Source organism: Hippocampus comes, unplaced genomic scaffold (genome assembly GCF_001891065.2).
Source record: "Hippocampus comes isolate QL1 unplaced genomic scaffold, H_comes_QL1_v1.1 scaffold132, whole genome shotgun sequence".
Classification (NCBI taxonomy): domain Eukaryota; kingdom Metazoa; phylum Chordata; class Actinopteri; order Syngnathiformes; family Syngnathidae; genus Hippocampus; species Hippocampus comes.
This window is the reverse complement of record NW_017805467.1, coordinates 4,890,293-4,913,336: the sequence shown is the minus strand read 5'-3', so window position 1 is coordinate 4,913,336 and position 23,044 is coordinate 4,890,293. Positions and strand designations below refer to the sequence as shown.

The window sequence follows — 23,044 nt, the reverse complement described above, 5'->3', positions numbered from 1 at the left end:
GCATGTTTTTCTAGGTTAACCCCAGGGACCTGAAGCAAGGGTTTTATTCAACAATAAAAACATGACAACATAATAGGGCGGCCCATTGTCGGGCTGCAGTTGTCGAATATTTCAGTTTCAGAAACAGAATCAGATTTATTGGCCAAGTATGCAAGAAACACACAAGGAATTTAATTCCCAGTTACAGCCCTTTCAGAGGAACATCAACAAGACAGCAATAACCAACATGGGGGAGACGGAACGAGAAGCCTGGTGGGTCACTGTTAAGCGCCCTGATATCTTAAATGTGAAAGGAAAACAGTCGGGAAGAGGAGGGGAAAAAAACGATCGACTCCAACCATTCTTCTTAAATGGGGGGATGGTTTGAGCCAGAGAAAAAAACTTCAGCACGTGTAGTGTACATTCAAAAATACAGTACTGTACAACAGTTCTCGAGTCTTAACGTGTAATGCAAGGGTGGGTGAGAGAGGGATGGAAGGTGGGGGAGGGTCGCAATCTGTGAAACAAGCTGCACACAGTAAATGCGCTCAAGTCTCTTCAGTTGTGACAGGGGACGGAACAGCGTGAATAGGAATCCAGCGAGGACTTAGACATTGCATCTGCAACTGCAAGGCCAAGACCTTATCAGTCACAGGCTCGGGGAGGAGTTATGGAGAAGAGGAGCTCGGAAGACTTGTGTCTGTGTGTTTTTTTCCATCCAGGGGAAAGCACAGATAACAATTGTTTTGGGAACGGCCGGTCGGTCGACAATTTAAGACAGCGTTGAACTTTTTACTGAGATTTCAAGGGAATAATTGTGTATTCAGGTCAATGAATTTTTTTTTTTAACGTACCTGAGAACAAAAAAAAAAACCCTTTTTTATATAATCAACAGTTTTCATTTGTTAAATCCACACAGTGCATAACTGCAAACTGGATTTCATTGTGTAGAAACATAAAATGGGGCAATTTCAAACAAATATAAATTTAAACGTAAACTTAGCATTTCTTGTATCAAAAACATAAGGCACTAAAAACAAAACGGCAGATAGCATTTGAGCATGCAACATAATATTGTAGGTTCATGGCTGTGCGTTTATGAGGTTAAACCAGCGGAATAAGGAAAATATTCAGTAGTACACATTGTGGAAGTGCAGAAGGCCCTCAAATGAAGACACCTGGAGAGAAAACAGTTGAACTGGTACATTTCAGTTAAATGGTTTAGATCAGGGGTGCCCATTACGTCGATCGCGAGCGACCGGTAGATCGCAGACTGGTCCCAAGTCGATCGCGAGGAGTGTAGAGGAAAAAAAAAGCGAATAACCATTTGTGCGTTTTTGTGCATAGTAGTAATGTATTTTTTTGTGTTAATGTACACTACATTATATCAGTCTCATTTTCACAAAAAGTATTAAAATAAAATAAAGCAGGTAAATCTTTAACCTACGGTGGCGTGTGACCAGCGTCACCCGAAGTTGTGAGCGCTCAGCAGTGATCGGAGCTGTTGCACTATATGTTTTATCGTTATCATTATTCTCATTCAGAGTTTGCTTTGTGTACAATTCACCAATGGTACGGGCAAAAAATAGGAATCTGGAGGGCCGAGAGAAGTATTTTAAAACGGTAAGCGTGAGCTGCAATAGTTCATAGGCTGCCAAAGTGTGTCGCATGCCTCCGCGTCACGCTGTTCCTCATCATGGCGTGTGTGTGCGGTAACATGTTGATCGCGGGAGGTTGGTTGATCGAAAAGTTGATTTTCTGACCAAAAAGTTTGGGCGCCCCTGCTGTAGCTCATCATGGCGTGTGTGTGTGTGTGTGTGTATGTGCGTGCTCGTGCACGGTAACTGGTTGATCGCGGGAGGTTGGTTGATCGAAAAGTTGATTTTCTGACCAAAAAGTTTGGGCGCCCCTGGTTTAGATGATTCACTTGTTAGATAATAATCCCCAAGAAGTTCAATGACTTTATGTACCTCCGGTAATAGGATAATTTTCTCAAATTCACACCTTTTGATTGGTGAGAAACAATATTAAATATCATTTGAGGACCAAGTGGTCAACTCACGGGCTTTACATGGAGACTTGGGACATGTAGACCGACCTAAGTAGTCACCTATTTGCAGGCCCCAATGTCCAATCTATTCATCAGAACAGACATCTTACAGTGCAGATCGATGTAAATATCACATGATTTATCAAGATTGTGCTCATTCATGTGATTCATCACTTTTATTAAAAACAAGTTAAAAATAGCTTGAAAAAAAGTTCTCTCTACTCAGCCAAGGTTTAATGAGTCACCACCATTTGCAAGCACATCAATGTGTACGACGTCACTTTTCAACTACGTCAAGACAGAGCATGCGCAGCCACACACTACCTGGTCCCAAGTCGATCGCGAGGAGTGTAGAGGAAAAAAAAAGCGAATAACCATTTGTGCGTTTTTGTGCATAGTAGTAATGTATTTTTTTGTGTTAATGTACACTACATTATATCAGTCTCATTTTCACAAAAAGTATTAAAATAAAATAAAGCAGGTAAATCTTTAACCTACGGTGGCGTGTGACCAGCGTCACCCGAAGTTGTGAGCGCTCAGCAGTGATCGGAGCTGTTGCACTATATGTTTTATCGTTATCATTATTCTCATTCAGAGTTTGCTTTGTGTACAATTCACCAATGGTACGGGCAAAAAATAGGAATCTGGAGGGCCGAGAGAAGTATTTTAAAACGGTAAGCGTGAGCTGCAATAGTTCATAGGCTGCCAAAGTGTGTCGCATGCCTCCGCGTCACGCTGTTCCTCATCATGGCGTGTGTGTGCGGTAACATGTTGATCGCGGGAGGTTGGTTGATCGAAAAGTAGATCTTCGGTCAAAAAAAGTTTGGGCACCCCTGCTGTAGCTCATCATGGCGTGTGTGTGTGTGTGTGTGTGTGTGTGTGTGTGTGTGTGTGTGTGTGTGTGTGTGTGTATGTGCGTGTTCGTGCACGGTAACTGGTTGATCGCGGGAGGTTGGTTGATCGAAAAGTTGATTTTCTGACCAAAAAGTTTGGGCGCCCCTGGTTTAGATGATTCACTTGTTAGATAATAATCCCCAAGAAGTTCAATGACTTTATGTACCTCCGGTAATAGGATAATTTTCTCAAATTCACACCTTTTGATTGGTGAGAAACAATATTAAATATCATTTGAGGACCAAGTGGTCAACTCACGGGCTTTACATGGAGACTTGGGACATGTAGACCGACCTAAGTAGTCACCTATTTGCAGGCCCCAATGTCCAATCTATTCATCAGAACAGACATCTTACAGTGCAGATCGATGTAAATATCACATGATTTATCAAGATTGTGCTCATTCATGTGATTCATCACTTTTATTAAAAACAAGTTAAAAATAGCTTGAAAAAAAGTTCTCTCTACTCAGCCAAGGTTTAATGAGTCACCACCATTTGCAAGCACATCAATGTGTACGACGTCACTTTTCAACTACGTCAAGACAGAGCATGCGCAGCCACACACTACCTGCTTCTCGAGACACACACACACACACACACACACACACACACACACACACACACACACACACACACACACACACACACACACATACACAGAACGAGAGAGCACACGTGCTGGTCCCAACAAGTTAGGGTCCACTCAGTTATACCGTAACATTTGGCAGCTTTGCGTTTAGTCAAATAAACACCGGCGGCCCACTCGCAGTTTTGCGTTCCAATGACGTCATTTGAGGGACAGCATACACAAATTCCCTCGCAAACAACAATGCAAAACTGCTTATTTCGAACATTGGTTTTACCTGTTTAAATGTTAATCCGTCAGTGTTACCTGGTCGGAGTGGAAGGTCTTTCCGAACACTCTGCTCTGTGAGAATTCGAGAAGTGTGTGCATATGTGTTCACCTGGGCGCTTGTGCCATTGTGGTATTAACATGTCTGTTTACATTCCTTTGTAGGTGTGTGGGACATGCTTGAGTGATCTTCAGTCAACAAAAAAAAGTGCATATTTTTTGTATCATTGTTTTCTCGAAAGGCCACACATGAAAAAAAACCACAGTATATGCTCAATATGTTTCCAATTGATACTAGGCTGAGAGAAAGATGGTTAATTTAGTCATGCAACCATGCAATCTTAAGTCATTTACCGAGAATCCCTAATTCCAATGAAGTTGGGATGTTGTGCAAAATGTAAATAAAAACTCACGACAATCATTTGGAAATAATTTTCAACCTATACAGTAAATATTCTCTAGTACGGACTCGTGTTTGCGCTGTCCAATTTTTCCTGATAACAGAAATTCCTCATTTGAGAAAAGAGCATGGTACATGTCCTTTATGAACCTGCAAGTATGTTGACAAAATGCACGTGTAACAACACAATCAATAAAATGCAAAAATATACTGTCCAAAAACTGTTTACTGCATATAACAAAAACTGCAATACAGGTACAGGTGTATCAAATAAAACAACAAAAAAATCACAAAAGTACAATACAGTACGTACAGTACAGTATTTTAATGCTTATGTTTTGCCTACCTTGGGAAAAATGTGTCTATTTTGAATTGTTTCGTTGCGTGCATTCTTTGGTTTATGACAACGTTCACCTGCGTGTCATACAGTTTTCTTGCTAGTTGCAAGTAACTGTCCCGTTCATCGCCGATGTCTGGTGATTCTTGTGCGTAGCGAAGGATTTTTGTGCCATTCGCATTGCCTCCTTGCTGGAAGGTGGCTTGTCATCAGGAGTTGAGCCGGGAAGATCATCTTCTTCCTCAGACTCAATCACATTGGTGGTTTGCTCGAGCAATTCTGTGATTTCTGTTGCTGTGTAATCTTTCGTGACAGCCAAATCACAGTCCACATTTAGAAGATCCTGGTTTGTCAGGTCAGGAATTATTTGACGCAGTGGAATAAGGTCAGTCTCATCAATATCTTCCCCCTCAGCATCGTGAGTGATGGCGTCTGTGTGTGAAAATCCACACTTGGAAAAGCATTTACCGATGGTAGAAGATTCTAATTTCATCCAAGCAGCTTCTATCCATTCAAGAGCATCCCTGACAGTAATTTTTTTTACAAGGTCACTTACTTTGTTGCACTCATCCATGTTGAGCAAAATACTTTTCAGCATGCTCTTACGATACTGCAGCTTGACATTCTGGATGACTCCAGCATCCATCGGATGCAAGTGAGATGTTGTGTTTGGTGGGAAGAAAATTATCTTTATGTTTGACAACGTTGCTGGGACGTGGGCTCCACAATTATCCATAAACAATAGAATCTTTCGGTTTTGGATGACCATCTTGTTATTTAGCTGATGCAACCACTTCAAAAAGATTTCTGAAGTCATCCAAGCTTTGCGGTTGGCTTCATATGTCACTCTCATTTGTTGTTTATAGTCTTTTGTGAAGCACCGCGGGTTTGCTGATTTTCCAATGACCAATGGACGCAACTTTTCACCAACCATTGAACTTGCCAACAGTACGGTAATCCGGTCTTTAGCAAGTTTGCCATTCTTTGCAGAATCACATTTACTCACATATGAGCGAAATGGAAGAGTTCTGAAAAATAATCCGGTCTCATCACAGTTAAAAATATCATTTGCTGAATATCCTTCGATGAGACCTGGCAGCTTCCCTTTCCACTCGCTCACCGTCTCAGTCTTTACCTCCCCTCCCTCACCACACAAGATAGAATTGGTCAACTGATGCCGGGCAACAAACTTCTGCAGCCAGCCACCGGATGCTTCGAAGTCGTCTATGCCCATACATTTCGCTATGGAGCTAGCCTTCTCACGAATTAGCGGCCCAGTTAGCGGGAAGTTTTTAGCATGACAACAGTGAAACCATTCCAGCACACGATCATTTACTGCGCTGAATCTCGTCCGTCGAGCCACAAGCAATTTCCTATGAGCAGGCAGACTCCCACATTCGTACCGGGCAAGAATCGATGCCTTGTTTTTAAAGTCTCGTAGATTTGGGTCTTTCCAACTCCAAGTGTCTCCTGGATGCTTTTAACTTTGTGTCCAGCCTCGCTCAAACGGATGCATTTCACCCGCTCTGCTACAGTCATTACAGTTCTTGGACGTTTCGATGCCATGATCGACAGGGCGCAAGTGAATACGTACAGTTAAAATCTTTCGCAATTACGTACAGTAAAATGCATGCCAATAAAAACTCACTTACACGTCGTAGTTTCGGATCGGATGAATGAAAACGGCGAAGCGAACACGTGTCTTTCATAGTGTCGAGTGGGCGTTGCTTTTTAAGCCGGTGCCGCTAACTACGAGACATAAGTGGATAAAGTTAAAATCATTCACAATTACAATAAAACGCATGCCAATAAAAATTCACTTACACGTCGTCGTTTCGGATCGAATGAATGAAAACGGCGAAGCCAACACGTGTCTTTCGTAGTGTCGAGTGGGCGCTGCTTTTTAAGCCGGTGCCGCTATCTACGAGACGTAAGTGAATAAAGTTAAAATCACTCACAATTACAATAAAACGCACGCCAATAAAAACTCACTTACAGGTCGTTATTTCGAATCTGATGAAAGAAAAATGCGAAGTGAAAACGTGTCTCAGCGTCGTGTCTTTTCCATTGCATCGGGTGGGCGTTGCGTGTATTTAAGCTCCCGCGGCATGACGTCTCCATCCGGGTTACGGCTAGTGGAATTTCCGCTTACGTAAGTTCCGATAACATGTAATATCGTAGTCAAAATGTTAATGCATAGGTTTTTATTCCGGGTGAAGGATATTCCTTTTCATAGAATTCCGGGGATGGGAATATTTACTGTATTAAATTAAATACACTACAAACCAAAGATATTTATTGTTCAAACTGATAAACTCTTGTTTATGTGCAAATATACACTCATTTTGAATTTGATGGCAGGCTCATGCTCCAAAACATCTGGGACAGGGACATGTTACATGACCTTTATATCCATTATCTCTCTCTCTCTCTCTCTCTCTCTCTCTCTCTCTCTATTTATATATGTGTGTATGTATGTATATATACGTCTCAAACCTCATTACAATGTACCTCGACGTACATGACGACATGACACATCTGTACGTTATAGTAGTTCATTGTCGCCATTTCCAATACAACGGCTGCCAACTACGATGTATAATAGGACCGTCTTTTTTTTTTTGTAAGGCGCTCACACTTCAGTGTTTGCTCACTGCCACTATAGCCTCTCGAATATGAAGAGAAGAGCTTTTAACCATTCAGTCAACATAAGAAATAAAACAGCATATGCATATTTGGCGAACAACCCGCCGGCACGCCACCTTGCTGTCTGACATCCAGGCTTCACATGTTGATTAAACACTGACTAGGTTCTTGTTAGCGTGCATTTCTGCATCAATGTTTATAAATAGGTAAAAGTACAGTGTTGTGTGTTATGTATACTGTAAACAACATTGATTGATTATATATAAGCATTATGATTTGATGTTGTTATTCATGCAACATACTATTATAGTAACGCCTTAAATGGGCCGATTCACTTATCTTAATAGGTGCCCTTACATTGTGAATCGGCTTAAATGGAAAGGAAAGATCTCTTGTGCGTTAAAGATTCTTGGAATTGGGAAATGCTCCATGCGGATTATTTTCTCGTTAAGAGTGTTCCCATTGTGACAATAGCAGCAGCAGCAGCAGTCGCAGCAATAGTTGCACTAAAGAAATCTGGTTTATTTTGCTGTCTCGTAAGTGGATATGAAATTAAACCTTTTTTTTGGCTGCTGTTTGGGTGGGGCTTTCATTTTTTTTCAATACCGTAATTGATTCAACAGAAATGTAAGAAACCTGATGTAAGTATCCCTGCAAAAATGTAGTACAGTGAAACTCCTCTACAACGAAATCATGTTTGCAGCAAGACATTTTTCACAACAGGGTTTTTTTCACTGTAGCATATTTGATCTCAGATGTAAGCACACACACACACACACACACACACACACACACACACACACACACACACACGCACACACGCACACACACAAACGTGTGTGTGCGTGTACACATACGTATGTGTACTCTATTTTTATTCCAATAGTGCATAAGTATGAGCACACACTTATTTGACACTTCATATTGTCAGTGTAGAAAGAAAAAAAGGGAAAGAAATTGCGAAATTTACGATCAGCAGTCACTTTCACTTACATCAATTTCTTGGATAATGTATGTTATTTTGCTTCCTCTGTCTTTCATTTTGATCACTTTTACCCTCTCTTCCAGCATCAGAGCTCTTCTTGTCTTAGCTGTTTGATATCCAAAGGTCCGTTTTGTTGCCATTTTAGCAATGCAACGTTAATGCTGCGTCTGAATCTTAATAATAACAAATACTTCTTGGACCCGGTGGCTTTTCTTTCCACCATCTCACTGTCTCTTAACTCGACTTTCCCTCGATTGCCACCCAAGACAGTGTTGCTCAGCTGATGTCATGCAATGAACTTTTAAAGCCAGCCACGGGACGCTTCGTAGTCCTCAATGGCCATAGTTAGCGCGATGGAACTCGCCTTCTCTCTAGTTAGCGCTCCAGTTAGCGTAAGGTTTTTAGCATGATAACAAGTAAAGCATTCCAGGAAACGTTCGTTTATTTGACTGTAGGTCGAGCCACAAGCAATTTACTCTGAGCAGCTAATCGGATGCATTCAACTCTATCTTCCACGGATCTAGCTACAGTATCTACACACATAGACAGTGAGGTCCCTCTTGGCCAATCGGAGGCCAGGATGATGCTCGGTAAGCCAATGGCACAGCAGCTATGAGTATGTTGCGTTCAGGAAACTCGCAGCTGTGACCGAAATAAACATCGTTCACTATGTAAACCAGTGTGGTGGTTGCTGTTGCCGTTTCCGAACGAAGCAGTAGAGGTCGCTGTTGGATTAGACTTCGTTGTAGTGAATGTCTTCGCGAGGCAGGAGCAAAGAAAATGATTTCGTATAACGCAACAGGGTTTTTTTTCGTCATATGGGGGGCAGGAGAATGGGAATGGTGTTAATGCATGAAGATTTTTTTTCACATTAGGGGGTATTTTCGTCCATGTAGGTTTCGTTCTAGAGGAGTTTCACTGTAATGAGCAGAGTCAATCTGTTCTAGAAGTGTTCTGTAAAATAATGTCACATGTGCATCAGTGTCAAACATGGTGGATATATTTATGTACCATTTTTGCCTCTCAGTCTGAGGTTCTATTTTTATGAAAACATATTTACAGTGAGCTCTCCAAAGTCAACCACAGCATTCTGTAACACTGCTTGACCTCTAGTTTCAAACTCAGTAAGTGAACCAAATAATGGATGGATGTTTTTTTTTTAATTTATTTCCTTGAACAGTTTTAGACTAAAAGAACCTAGTCGTAGAAGCCTAGAGGAAGTACAAAGGCAAAAGGGAAAAAGAAAAAAAAAAATCAAAGGGAAAAAAAACTGGAGTTTACATACCATATTGACTGAAATATTGTAATATTTGATAGTTTTCCAAAACTTGCTGATGTTTCATCTGACATCATTCATGATGACAATGCGACATTCAAGTTTTTGTGCATCGTTTTATACATTTCCCCGAAAATGTTAGTTGAACTCCAAATTGTGTATTACTTGGGAAGCGTTCAAATCTTTAACGGTCCTGTACTTAAGTCATTAGTTGATTCTTGTGAGGAAAATTGTAAAGCAGTCCTAAAGCAGCTCCTCAGTTAAGAGTTCATTTCTATTTTTAACCTGTTCCTCCCTTGTCCTTAACACTCACCATGTCTTCCAGCTTTTTGATTTACAAAACTGTTTTTAGCATGGAGCAAAAAACTTGCGCAGTGCTTATGTATTTTAGGTGTTTGATTTGGCTTTGTGGCTTCCTGCTGCAAGTTTGGGACACAACCCATGAAGTGTTCTCACTTTAAACTGGCAGGGGCCGGCATGTGTGCATTTGTGATGGTAACTAGGTGAGGCGTCAATATAAAATACAATCAGGCTTTATCATTTTAGCTTTCAAAGTTATATTGTGTAATTCTAGGAAACGTTTACTGTACAGTATATGAATGTGTAATATGTCAATCCAAGTCTATATGGCAATGCTTTTGTGAGTACAGTTTGGGTCCATATTTTCTTAAGTCACCCCAGCTCCCCAATTTGCCTTCTCCTGTACACTGAGCAGCCAACACAAATTCTCTTCCAGTTAATCATTTCACGTATTAAGATGGTTATCTGCACTGTGCTCAACTATACACATTTTACTACACAGGGAAGCACAGCAGTTTTGCACTGACAGGAGTCTGTTTTAAGAATTGCTTTTTGTACTGCCATTTATGATCTTAAACGATAAAGAGGATGAGAGTCTCTTCCCCTACAACTTCGTTTGTTTGGGAGAATGAACCATTCTCCCCACCGACTCACAACATCCGGAGTTGACATCAGCATCACCCCATCTACACGATACATGGTGGTAATTGTGCACTGCATCCACGTACTGAGATGCCGGCTGGTGGACCAACATTTCCTCTATGCTGTCTGGAAGTTTTTTAACACAGCCTCGTCGAATTCCTCCTTTGGCCAAGTTTTTCCTTAAGTGACCGCCGAACCTTTATTCCGCTTGGCCAGCCGGTATCTGTCATCTGGCTCTGGAGTCCCACAGGCCAAAAAGACCCGATTGGACTTTTTTCCAGCTTGACGGCATTCGTTATTGCCGGTATTCACCAGCTGGCTCGGGTATTGCCACCACAACAGGCACCGACCACTTTACGGCCACAGCTCCGATCAGCCGCCTCAACAATGGAGGCACGGTATATGGTCCACTCTGACTCAATTTTTGCTGGAGGTGGGCGTTAAAAATTTTTTGACAGGGGATGCCAGATATTCCCAGCAAACCCTCACAACACGTTAGGGTTTACCAGGTTGGACTGACATCTTCCCCGACCATCAGAGCCAACACATCACCAGGTGGCATGTCACCCAAGTGTTCAAAACATGTGACTGCAAATCGGGTGACATACCGACAAAGTCGAATATCGAACTGCGGGCTCGGATGTCCTGGTGCCAATTGCACATATGTACATGAGACAAAATTATCATTTCAAACCCCCAACTGGAGGCCAAGAGTTGCCCATGTGGGCACATGATGATGGGAATTAGCTTTTTACCCATCGAACATCACCTTTCATCAACATTTTGAGCCAATAAAAACTTGGACGATCTAACTCCGTCACTATGAACCAGGGGCATCATTAATTTTCATTGACCCACGTTCAGTCTGTTTTTTGTGGATCCACAGTGAAATTTATTCTTGTCCTTGTTCACTCTGAAATTTTATCTGCATAATGGACAGGCCCAGGCATGCGGCCTTCATTTTCCTTTGGAACGTTTTCACGTTGGCTCTACTTTAGCAGCAAGTTGTTACTCCCAGGATGCATGGCAGGCCCGGCGCTAATGCGACTAGACTACATTTTTATCACAGTTTTTCCAACTCAAATTTTGCTGCTGACTATCAATATGTCTGATTTTGAGTGCTCGACCCTAGTTGTATGGTTATTACATCTTGTAGAGCAATTGTAACCTCCAAACTACTCTGGACTTTGACTGGTCCATGTTGATGTAATTATAATTTATCACATTTAGAACTCGCAACACAGCATTTTGTACGTACCACCAAACATTCTGTTTGTGGTCTGTACCCTGCAATTGAATGGTACAAAATTATCTCAGCCCCTAGAATTTGATTGTTTCTTTCGCCCAGACAGGACAGACACAAGACACTTTTTTTGACAGAACCCCTTGCACTACTTGAGTAAGCCTAGTTTATTTAAGTGATCAGTGTGTTTGGCCAGCCGGTATCTGTCATCTGGCTCTGGAGTCCCACAGGCCAAAAAGACCCGATTGGACTTTTTTCCAGCTTGACGGCATTCGTTATTGCCGGTATTCACCAGCTGGCTCGGGTATTGCCACCACAACAGGCACCGACCACTTTACGGCCACAGCTCCGATCAGCCGCCTCAACAATGGAGGCACGGTATATGGTCCACTCTGACTCAATTTTTGCTGGAGGTGGGCGTTAAAAATTTTTTGACAGGGGATGCCAGATATTCCCAGCAAACCCTCACAACACGTTAGGGTTTACCAGGTTGGACTGACATCTTCCCCGACCATCAGAGCCAACACATCACCAGGTGGCATGTCACCCAAGTGTTCAAAACATGTGACTGCAAATCGGGTGACATACCGACAAAGTCGAATATCGAACTGCGGGCTCGGATGTCCTGGTGCCAATTGCACATATGTACATGAGACAAAATTATCATTTCAAACCCCCAACTGGAGGCCAAGAGTTGCCCATGTGGGCACATGATGATGGGAATTAGCTTTTTACCCATCGAACATCACCTTTCATCAACATTTTGAGCCAATAAAAACTTGGACGATCTAACTCCGTCACTATGAACCAGGGGCATCATTAATTTTCATTGACCCACGTTCAGTCTGTTTTTTGTGGATCCACAGTGAAATTTATTCTTGTCCTTGTTCACTCTGAAATTTTATCTGCATAATGGACAGGCCCAGGCATGCGGCCTTCATTTTCCTTTGGAACGTTTTCACGTTGGCTCTACTTTAGCAGCAAGTTGTTACTCCCAGGATGCATGGCAGGCCCGGCGCTAATGCGACTAGACTACATTTTTATCACAGTTTTTCCAACTCAAATTTTGCTGCTGACTATCAATATGTCTGATTTTGAGTGCTCGACCCTAGTTGTATGGTTATTACATCTTGTAGAGCAATTGTAACCTCCAAACTACTCTGGACTTTGACTGGTCCATGTTGATGTAATTATAATTTATCACATTTAGAACTCGCAACACAGCATTTTGTACGTACCACCAAACATTCTGTTTGTGGTCTGTACCCTGCAATTGAATGGTACAAAATTATCTCAGCCCCTAGAATTTGATTGTTTCTTTCGCCCAGACAGGACAGACACAAGACACTTTTTTTGACAGAACCCCTTGCACTACTTGAGTAAGCCTAGTTTATTTAAGTGATCAGTGTGTGTATATATTTGTGTGTGTGTGTGTGTGTGTGTGTGTGTGTGTGTGTGTGTGTGTATGTATATATATATATATATATTGTTTGTACGGCGGGAGAAGCAAGCTGAAATAAATAAATCTGCTTTGCTTGATATAAAGAAGCCTCCTCTCTAAACGGCATCGTGATAGAGTTGAGAAAGCGACAGACATGTTAGTCACAGGTGTGACATGTCCAAATGACATAACTTCAAATAGAAGTTTGACAAGTGTAAATTATTTGGTGACATGCAAGCTTATTCCCCACTGTTTGCATTTAACTATGTCAGAAAATCAATCGTGTCCTCTCCAAATGAGAGAAGTTACTCACATACCCAACAACTATGTGTACGTAGTTTTGGGACTCATAAATATGCCTGCACACGCCGACAAACAACGATGTAAATATATTGTTGAGCAACAAAAAAAATCAAATGCACTCTAACAGAAGATGGCCTCATTCTATATGAAAGCTTTACCTGGATGGTTCCTTCAAAGTGGTGCCATTTGCCTCACCAGGCAATTACACGAAAATACATTTTTATAAAGCATCCTCCACATTGAAATGTCCCAGGGACACAATGCCCATCTCTGGTGAGTACTGTACCTCAGATTTGGAATATTCTGAAGAAATTAGGTTAACCAACAGCAGCGCACATATTTAAGCCTCAAAAAGCAAATTGCTCCACAATAAGAATGCATTTTGAACACTGCACTGTATATACAGTAAGTATTCCCACCTACGGAGTTCTGTCAAACGGAAATTCCCTCACCCGGAATAAAAACCTATGCATTGAAATTTCGACGACGATATTACATTAACGATCGATTCAAACCAACGGAAGTTCTGGTCGCAAATAGTCCTAATTTTGTTCTACTATATTTTGTCCATATACATATTTATATTTGTGTTATAAACAGTTTTTGGGCAATATATTGTTGCACTTTGTTGCTTGTGTTGTCACACATGTATGTTGTTAACATACTTGGATGTTCATAAAGGACATGTACCATAGTCATATCCCACATAAGGAAATTCTGTTCTAAGGAAAGATTGGACAAATATGAATACTTACTGTATTGAGTCTATTTGTACTGTAGAGCAGAGGTGCTATGTACGTCATACAGTAATGATGGGGAAAACACCTGTGTACACAGCTATCTCGTTAGCCACGTGCTGATTGCCAATACACGTGACCAGTACACAAACGACTGTATTTTTGAAAGAACAACGGGGGGACACAGTATAATATCATTACCTTCCAGCTCCAAACATCTGACATCTTCCTCTGTGTGTGTTTACAATGACGGCATCCAAATGAACCTGTGAGGTTGAGCTTCAGAATGGCCCTGCATTGCACCCATTGCAAGGGCAAGGGTACAAATTAGCTATTTGACTTAGTGAGATGTTGGGGGGAAAAGTCACTTGTCAGCACAGCAACAGCAAAAAACACTTGTGACTCCTAGTGCCATTTCTACAGGTTGAAATACCCCCCCCCCCCGATAAAAGTTTAATTTTGCTTCAACGACAAAATTATTTTACACACCGACAAATTAGTAGTTTTATCCATTATGTGAATTTACTATGACACCAAGATTATATATTGAGGAGAATAAACCTAAAATTAATGTTGAGACTTGACTTCGATTCAAGTCACATTGCACATTTCACATGCACCAATGGTTACAAATGTCGAAGGAATATTAAGTCAATTAGACCACTTTCGTCCCAGTCCTTTGACTACCACACTCTATCCACAAACCTGTCCGGTGTTTGTGGGCTTGGACTTTGATGCTTTTGTCTGAGGTTGTCTGGTACTTCGATTGACGCAAATTAAATTGACCCCCCCAGTACCCTCAAAATGCAAGAGTGCAGTTGGCAGACTCTGTTGGCCACTCAATTAATTAGTCAACCTGTTCCACCGGATTGAAAGGGAGACAGAATAATTTATCAAGGCTTCGCTTTCTTTACGGTCGTTATAAGTGACATTTAGAGAGCCACTCTTATCTTTCTTCCTCTGCTTTTTATATGCACCAAACCTCTGCTCTGATGGCTTTGCATCATTTCAAATTTATGGGCAATGTGATGCATTTATTTTGCAAATACTGTATCAACCTTAAAGCCACTCCATTTTCTTTTTCACCCTTGACACAAAATTGTCAAGTGCGTATGCTGATGTGTAAGAAAATGAGAAGAAATACAGTTTCTGATGCACTGTCAACAACAAATTGGTGTTGAGTATCTTGCTCAAGTAGGATGATGGGATTGACGGGAGATTAAATATGTAACCTGCCAGGTCTGAGATGACCACTTAATCCAAATTTGCAATTAAGATACGGTTCGCCAATAAAATAACTCAAAAATGTATTTTCTGAGTTCCTGCTGCTGTACCTTTTCTGACCCCCCCCCCAGAAAACCTGAATGCGCTTTTTCTCTGTGGTTGTGTATTTTGGTACTACAAATAGCTTTTTCCTGTTTTGCTTTGCAAAGAGCAAGATGTGCATTTTCTATTCTGTCAGTTGGCGTCAGTTTTTTTTTACTCTAGCTTGGGGGGGGGGTGTAGTTGAGGAAAGTAAGGGTAGGGAGAAAGTCAAGCCACAAGGTCGCAGAAAACGGGAGGATTGCATCAGAGGCAAAGCCTAATGCTGCATTCCTGACTTTGGCTGTTTGTAGTGCAATGAGTGGAGAGTTGGCTGGCAGCAGGGAGGTAGGGAAGAAAGTAGAAAGAAAAGGCATGCACCAAAGGAAAATGGCTGAAAATAGTGAACGAGCAATGCAATGCATTCAGCTTATACTTATGAGTCTCCATATGAGTGGGGCTACACTATGGGTTCACTCTACAAAGTACATAGCACGGCGACGAAGCACACATCCATTTCGTTGGGCCCCACCAAAGCAAAGCGATAGACCCATTGTGCCATTTTGTGTGTTCACAAGAAGGCATGGCTTACTGATCAAAAGACCCTTGGGACAGGATTATTGCGCTTGAACCCAACTCCAAAAGAATGTGGCACGCAGTAATACTCAGTTATGTCCTTGTCATCCCTCATGAGCCATTTTAGTAGTTTCCTTCATTTCCTTATTTCCATTGCCGTCACGGTTCATACATGGATCTGACAAGACAGCTTGCTCTTTGACTGGTCATTTTTGGACTAAATTCCGGATACACAACAAGAATAAAATAATCACTCGAAAGGAGAAGAATCCCTTGCTGGAGTTCATTGTATCCAAGCTTCTCAGAGCCTGGCATCTGAGAACCCAATTAAAAGGAATGCATCTGAAGGACTGGTTTCCTTGGTTCAACTGCCCGTTTGACCCCTTTGGAATAAAACATAATCCTCATATCTGGCCCACCAGAATGAGTGAAGCAAGATAGAGTTGGGAAATGACATTTATATTGTGCAGTTGGGGTTGCTATTTAAATGGAGAATTCCTTTCAGCCAGTCATCTGTGGTTAGATTAACTCCTAGGCGGAGGGATTTAAGAACTAGCCTACTGAGACAAATGAGACCGCCCTGTTATCAATGGAGAAGAGTTTGAACAAAGTGAGCTATTTGGAGCTATTGTCGAGTGCATCTTGAATGTCGCTCCCTTTTAGTCAGAATTTGATTCTTAGAAATGTACCATCTAAATTGATTGCTACTTGTCAAATCACTTTTTTCCCCATTTAATATTTACATTCTTTCTTTAGCTTTGAGACTGACATTAACTGAAATATCTGAATTGTCTTTTTGTCTCTGTATTGTGCAGACATGAGCAAGAGCATGCCTTCTACTTGGGTCAGTCTTAAATATCCGTAGTGTTTTTGTACTGTATCTCTGAGCGGCTGTGGACAATTTAGTGTTTGATTGTGGGTCAAGGGAGACCACGGGCCCACGGTGACCTAGGCAACTTCAGCCCTCTCAGGTTTCAGAGGCGAGCATTCCTCCCTGGCTGCACCATAGCTGTGAAAACCACAACGCAGCTCCAACAACAAACACTGGGGTAACCAGAGGGAATAAACGGTGAATCAACAGCAGGAGTTCTTCTTCTGGTTCAGTTTTAATCTTGTTTGTGTTTGCTTGTTCTTGTTTATTTGACATTTGAAAAACCCCTGTACCCCTGTCCTTTTTAAAAATATATATATTCCGTCAAGGGTGCAAAACAACAATACACTGTTTGGCAATTCATTAAACATGGGAAACGTTTGGTTCAAATTTTGATGTTTTTCAAGGTTGACACACTTTCCCTCAAGAGCTGGTGGAAGCAATGCTTCAAATTCAGCTGATGTTTAGAAAGTCATCTGGAACGACACTAGCTGACATCTGTGAGTTAGCGTTGCTTTTAACTCGGAGGTGAGAAAGTTCACGGCCAATGATAACAATCTAAAAGGAATCAGGTTCATTAGGCGTGGGTAGTGCAATGTAAGTGCTGCTCTGTGTTATGTCTAAAAGGTGGTAGGAAAAGGCTGCAGTGGAACCAGGCAATTTTAGGCGTTGTGTAGTGGTGTTGCTTACAGTGAATCACGTGCTTACCTGCTGCCCCAGCACAAACATTAGTGCTGGCTGTCGAAAGAGTGTGTGTGTGTGTGTGTGTGTGTGTGTGTGTGTGTGTGTGTGTGTGTGTGTTAGGGCTGCCAAGATTATTCAACTAGTCATAATAATATATCTGATCAAAATCTTCAACCATTTAATGTTGGATGTCCTCATTTAATTTTTTGGGAACACATTTGTTTTCTCTCAAAACTGCCTCATCTCCCGCTGGCCACAGTCGTGATAATCTGGGTCATCTGTGATGGAAACGGACGATCTATGACTAAATAGTATCATGGCTAACCGCTGTTAGCAACAGAGCCTGAAAATTAGGGCGCATTCCCCTCAAAATACTGAAGAATTTGATGTGAGACAGCATGACGGTGAGGCAAGAGCATGAGCATCTGAAAAGGACGCACATTGTGGCTGATTCAATATCTGACAGAGGGACAGTTGTCTTGGGAAGCTATTGGCTAGTTGCCTGCTAATATTTTCATTAGCCTCAGCACAAGTTCTGTGTTTGATGGAACGTTCGAAGATCAATAATATGGTTATGCTGTCTTTACAGTGCTTAAAAGAATATGTTCCTTGTCATTTTTATGGATTTCCCCCCCCCCTGTCCATACCTCATTTAGATTTTGTAAATTAATGCTTTTAAATTATACAAGTGAAGCAATGCAAAATGTGTCGTTCTACTCTGCTCTCAGCAGCCCCCCTGTTGCAAGTGAGAATGTGTTCTCATTTTCCTGACCTGAATAAATAAACGTTAAATAACAACAAAAACTAAAAAACAATCCAGGTGTTTATTTTAAATGTCTGTAGCGCAGGGACATCTCCAGTTAAAAATGTTTGATGCTTGAGAAAAGTGACGTCCAGTAATCCCTCGTTTATCACGGTTAATGGGGACCAAAACCACCCGCGATAAATGAAAATCCGCAATGTTAATAGCGTCCAATTAACATAAACAGGTAAAAAAAAAATTTTTTTTTTTTAAGTCCGCAAACAGTCCGCGAGAAGCTGCAAAACAACAGCGAGTCACATAGAGCAACATATACAGTACTGTACTCCATGTATATGTAAAAAAAAAAAAAAAAAATGTTTTTTTAATGTTTGAAAAAATCCCAGATGCACTGAACCCGCGATAAACGAACCGCGAAGTAGCGAGGGATCACTGTATTTACAAGTCTTACTTTTTGCATTTAGAGATTTTCCAGTCTTCGTAGTGCAACTTTACATATCAATGCTCCTGGTTAGACAGCAAATTTGAGTGTGATGTCATTCAAAAACTTTGAAGTTGAATACGATGATATCTCTGTCAAATTTTTGAAATTCAGATTGTCACTTTCCACAAAGCTGCTATTCTTTTGCTTCGCATGAACCTCAAATCATCAAAATCTGACATCCAAATGATTTTTGAGCAGGCAGATCAAGAATGACACAAGCTGGTGCACAATTGAATTTTGGGGAATCGGATCCAAATATTGAACTAACCTTGTTCCCGATCTGTTTCTCTGCAGAGGATTTTCAACTCGTTTGTGTACACCGAGAAGACATCAAACGGAGAGACAGAAGTCCAGCAGGTGAGCAACAGAGGCCCTTCTGCTTTCGTCTCTGTTTGTCAAACAGATGGTGTGTTGGTTATGTTAGGGTAGTTTATTTTGAAAGCAACACACACACATTGATATTGACATTATTCAGCCGGTTCAAGGGTAGATGGGATGATTTTGAAGGGTTTTAAGATTCTGCTGCTGCTGCTGTTGTTTTTGTCGAGCAGATGTGCGTCGAGTAGAAGTTGAGAGGGAGAAAGAAGAGGGGGGAAAAAACGCTTGTGTCGATGTGATCGAGGACTCTTATTTTTGCCCGACACCACGTAAAGTTGGTCCCCGAAGTCGGGCTGCACAGCTTTGAAGCTGTGCCTGTGTTTGGACTCTCCTGCGTTATCACCCTGGCTCACAATACAAGCCTCAGACAGTCAGATGACTTAAAAGTGACAACAGCATTCCTTTCGGAAATTAATAGGAAAGGATAATATGATTGCAAAACGGCAGGGATTTCTGGCGTACATGACTGTGATTGTCTGTATTCGTGCGTTTTGACTGTGCAATCTCGGAAAAATGACCAGACTGGTGAACAGCCACCACAAGGAACAGTCAGCTTGATGTTTGCATTTCTGCTGTGACTGCCAAGAGTGTGTGTGTGTGTGTGTGTGTGTGTGTGTGTGTGTGTGTGTGTATTTATATATATATATATATATATATATATATATATTGTTTTTTCTTTTTTTTCAGAAAATCAAATAAACTCGTTAGTTTCTTGGCGCAAATTAAAATGAAATGTTAGTTTCCTTCAAAAATAAGTTACGTGCTTTACCAGGGTGTGGTTACTTGGCCAGAAGTATAGTATTTTGGGCATATGATTAAAATTAACCCTGTTGTACTATACTCTGTGTGTACAAATGGTGATTGACGTTATGACTAACCAGCTGTAATGATAGATCACTATTTCATCCAATAATGTATCAACACTGAACCAAAGTCAGCCAATGTCTGTTCGGTCAGACCTGCAGGAAGGTGGGGCTTAATATTTAATTGCTCAATATGAGCAATAAATTCTGACTGAGTAGATTCCCGGAAGGGGCGGGGGGTGAGAAACATCTTGGTTTTTCGGTCAACAGGTTCATCCCAAATGCTGCTTCAGGGTTTATCGAACAAGTTTTAGGAATCGAACAAGTTTGAGGATTTAAGTTAATTAATTCTCACTTTCTCCAATTTTCTTGAGCATTTCAATTTGATTCAATATGGTCCAGCTGTCGCTTTTGTCATGTTTATTAAAAAAACAATAATCTGTAAAAGCTCTCCCAAGGCCAAACTATTGAAAGTTAATTGTAGTCAAAGAAACAACAAATCATCAGCAACGTCAAAAGGATTCATACAGTTATATCTGGTGTACGTCTCCCATATACAAAGTAAGACGATTCGATACATGGGGTGCGATATGATTCAAGGATGCGATGATTTATGTATGTAAAAATTTGATTTGGTTCCTCATATCAAAATCAATTTCCCAATTCACAATTGTTTTTGTTACTCACCTAATGTTTATGGGTTCATAGCATTCAGCATTTCGGTCACGTTTATTGAGTGTGTTGCAGCACAACTGGCCTGTTTTTGGAGTTGAGGAAATGTGCGCATGCACCCGCAGTTCACACAGGTGCAAAGACTTTGATGTTGTTGCAAACATCCAGTTTAAAATTCTCTTGAGAAAATGTTAGTTTACCATGTGTAAATAATTAGTCGCAGCAGCATCGGTTCATTTCTCGTGAGCAGGGTAAATTAAATTGTTTTATTACCTTGGCCATCTTGGCCGTATATTCTAACCATAAATCTTTTTTAAGTCGGAAGCTGCAAACTTAGACGTCCTCTTTCTCATAGTTGGCTTGTCTTCTACTGGGCAGAGGGACCGTGTGCTTGAGCCAAAGTGAGGTTCAATTAGAAGTGAATGTGCGGGAAAAGGGTAACGCAGACGATCCCCTGACAACTCTGACTGTTTTTCTTCCTGGAAAAGCACATTTGGGTTGATATGCAGACATGTTGTACCCCCGCTTGGCTTTTGGGTCTCTTTGCTTTTTAGAGCCTGATTTGCTTCTTTGACATACACTGCCAGAGTGGATATTTTGAACAGAACTGCTGGATGCAATTTGTATTTTTATACTGAGTGCATTTGCCAAATCTGTTCTTTTCAGATACCTTTGACACTTCCTGGCTTCTTCACGCTACACTTGTACCTAATAGATCCAGGTGCAAGCCAGTTCATCAGTTTAAAGGAGTAATGGAAATTTAAAGGGAAAATGAAGGATAAATTCAATGAGTAATTTCAGTTTTTTTATCACTAATTATGTTTAATGGGATGAAAGTTGTAAGGTGGAATAAAAAAAAATAGAATGAGCATTTTAAAAGCCTCCAAAATTCCCATCACAAATATTTTCAGGAAAAAAAATGGATGACTAAAGTACATGGCCTCATCTACTGCCCACACTGCTCGCCTGCTGAATAATGATCCATTCGCGCTTTTTAGTCGTGATTTTAGGGCAAGTCATCCCGTTTGGAGCATAATATTAATTTTGAGGCGTTGACTTGGAGAACTCTTTGGAATTACAGCAAGTATGAGTTTATTGGTTGATATATTAGACATCAAGTTGTTAGCCAATCGGATAAGGGTTTCCAGAATAGCAGAAGAAACGAACCAACCAGATTCAACCAACCAGATTCACAGACTGTCATTATGAGAAATCTTGTCACGCTCATGGAAATCTCTGTCTGAATGAATGTTAAGTGTTGAATACCATAGTGTCGCTCTGTGTTTTTTTTTTTTTTTTTTTTAGTGAAGGTATTCTTGGCTTTCGCTCAACATCCTGTAGTAGCTGAGACTTTTAGAACTGAATCGACAGGGCCTTCACAGGTTATAGCCAAACAGCGCTAAACATACGCAATTACTTCAAAAGAGGATTCATCAGGAGTGACTTCATACAGCCAGTCAAATTCTTACCAATCAGTTGATTATGCCCAGTTTTGACAGTTCATGTTCCAATTTTGGTGACACTAAGATATATGGATGGGGGTGTTGTGCAGCATTAACATTTTTCAATGGCCATTAGGGTTGTGCATCTCCGCAAACGGCAATTCAATATGTTTTTTTGATATGTTGGGCGCAAGCTGATTCAAGGACGGTTTGATTTGGAAGTGGAATGATTTGCTTCAGTTCGATTCAGTGGGATTATGATTTGATTCGATATAGTACGGCTCAGTTCAAGACGGTATGATGCAACGACTTTTTGTTGTAATTTTTCGTACATTTTAATGACCTTGTCAGAAAAGCTCTGATGACACATTCCATTGTTCTCAAATGTCTGAATTTTTTATTTTTCTCCACAAAATACGATGAAATAAATAAATAAACAATCAAAGAATGTAATTTCCGCAGGTACTAGATCGGCTCAGGGTCCTGCGCCTGTATATGACGTCTAGCATGGCACAGTTAGTGATTGGTGGAAGGTCAGAAACCATGGAAACACAAAGTGTTTGTGGTGGCCATTTAATATTAAATCAATAAATTAATTAATAACATTTGAAAATTTCAGCTAGTGGCTAGCGTTAGCACTGACATGGACACATACACATACAACTTCGCTTGTGTGTATGTAATAGTGCTAGCGCCGTGTTAGCATCTGAGCACTCATTTCCTCCATTCTTGTGCGTGGGGAATGTCAGGTCTGGTGTTTCGGAGCACCCGGCTCCGGTGACAGCCACATGGGCGTGTTGTTTATGTGTTTAAATGTGTTTTCAGCAGCACTAGTGAAGGCAGCAGTGGCGGGCTGTTTACAACCGTGGTTTACACGTATATTCAAGCTGTTGTAGGGCACCGTGGACACGGTCACGTTGCCGCTATGTTCTGGGTGCTCCGAAGCTTCGAATGAGACGGACCTAACATACATGGCAATTTTCC

At 41.1% G+C, this 23,044-nt stretch overlaps 1 protein-coding gene across 1 annotated transcript in view; it reads left to right on the top strand.

Annotated features, from left to right (window-relative positions):
* Nucleotides 1–23,044, top strand: part of cachd1 (cache domain containing 1) — a 93,318-nt gene that overhangs the window by 18,461 nt on the left and 51,813 nt on the right. Inside the window, exon 2 of the mRNA XM_019875408.1 lies at nucleotides 19,060–19,122. Coding sequence (XP_019730967.1) covers nucleotides 19,060–19,122 — 63 coding nt within the window. The remainder of the gene's footprint in view (nucleotides 1–19,059; nucleotides 19,123–23,044) is intronic.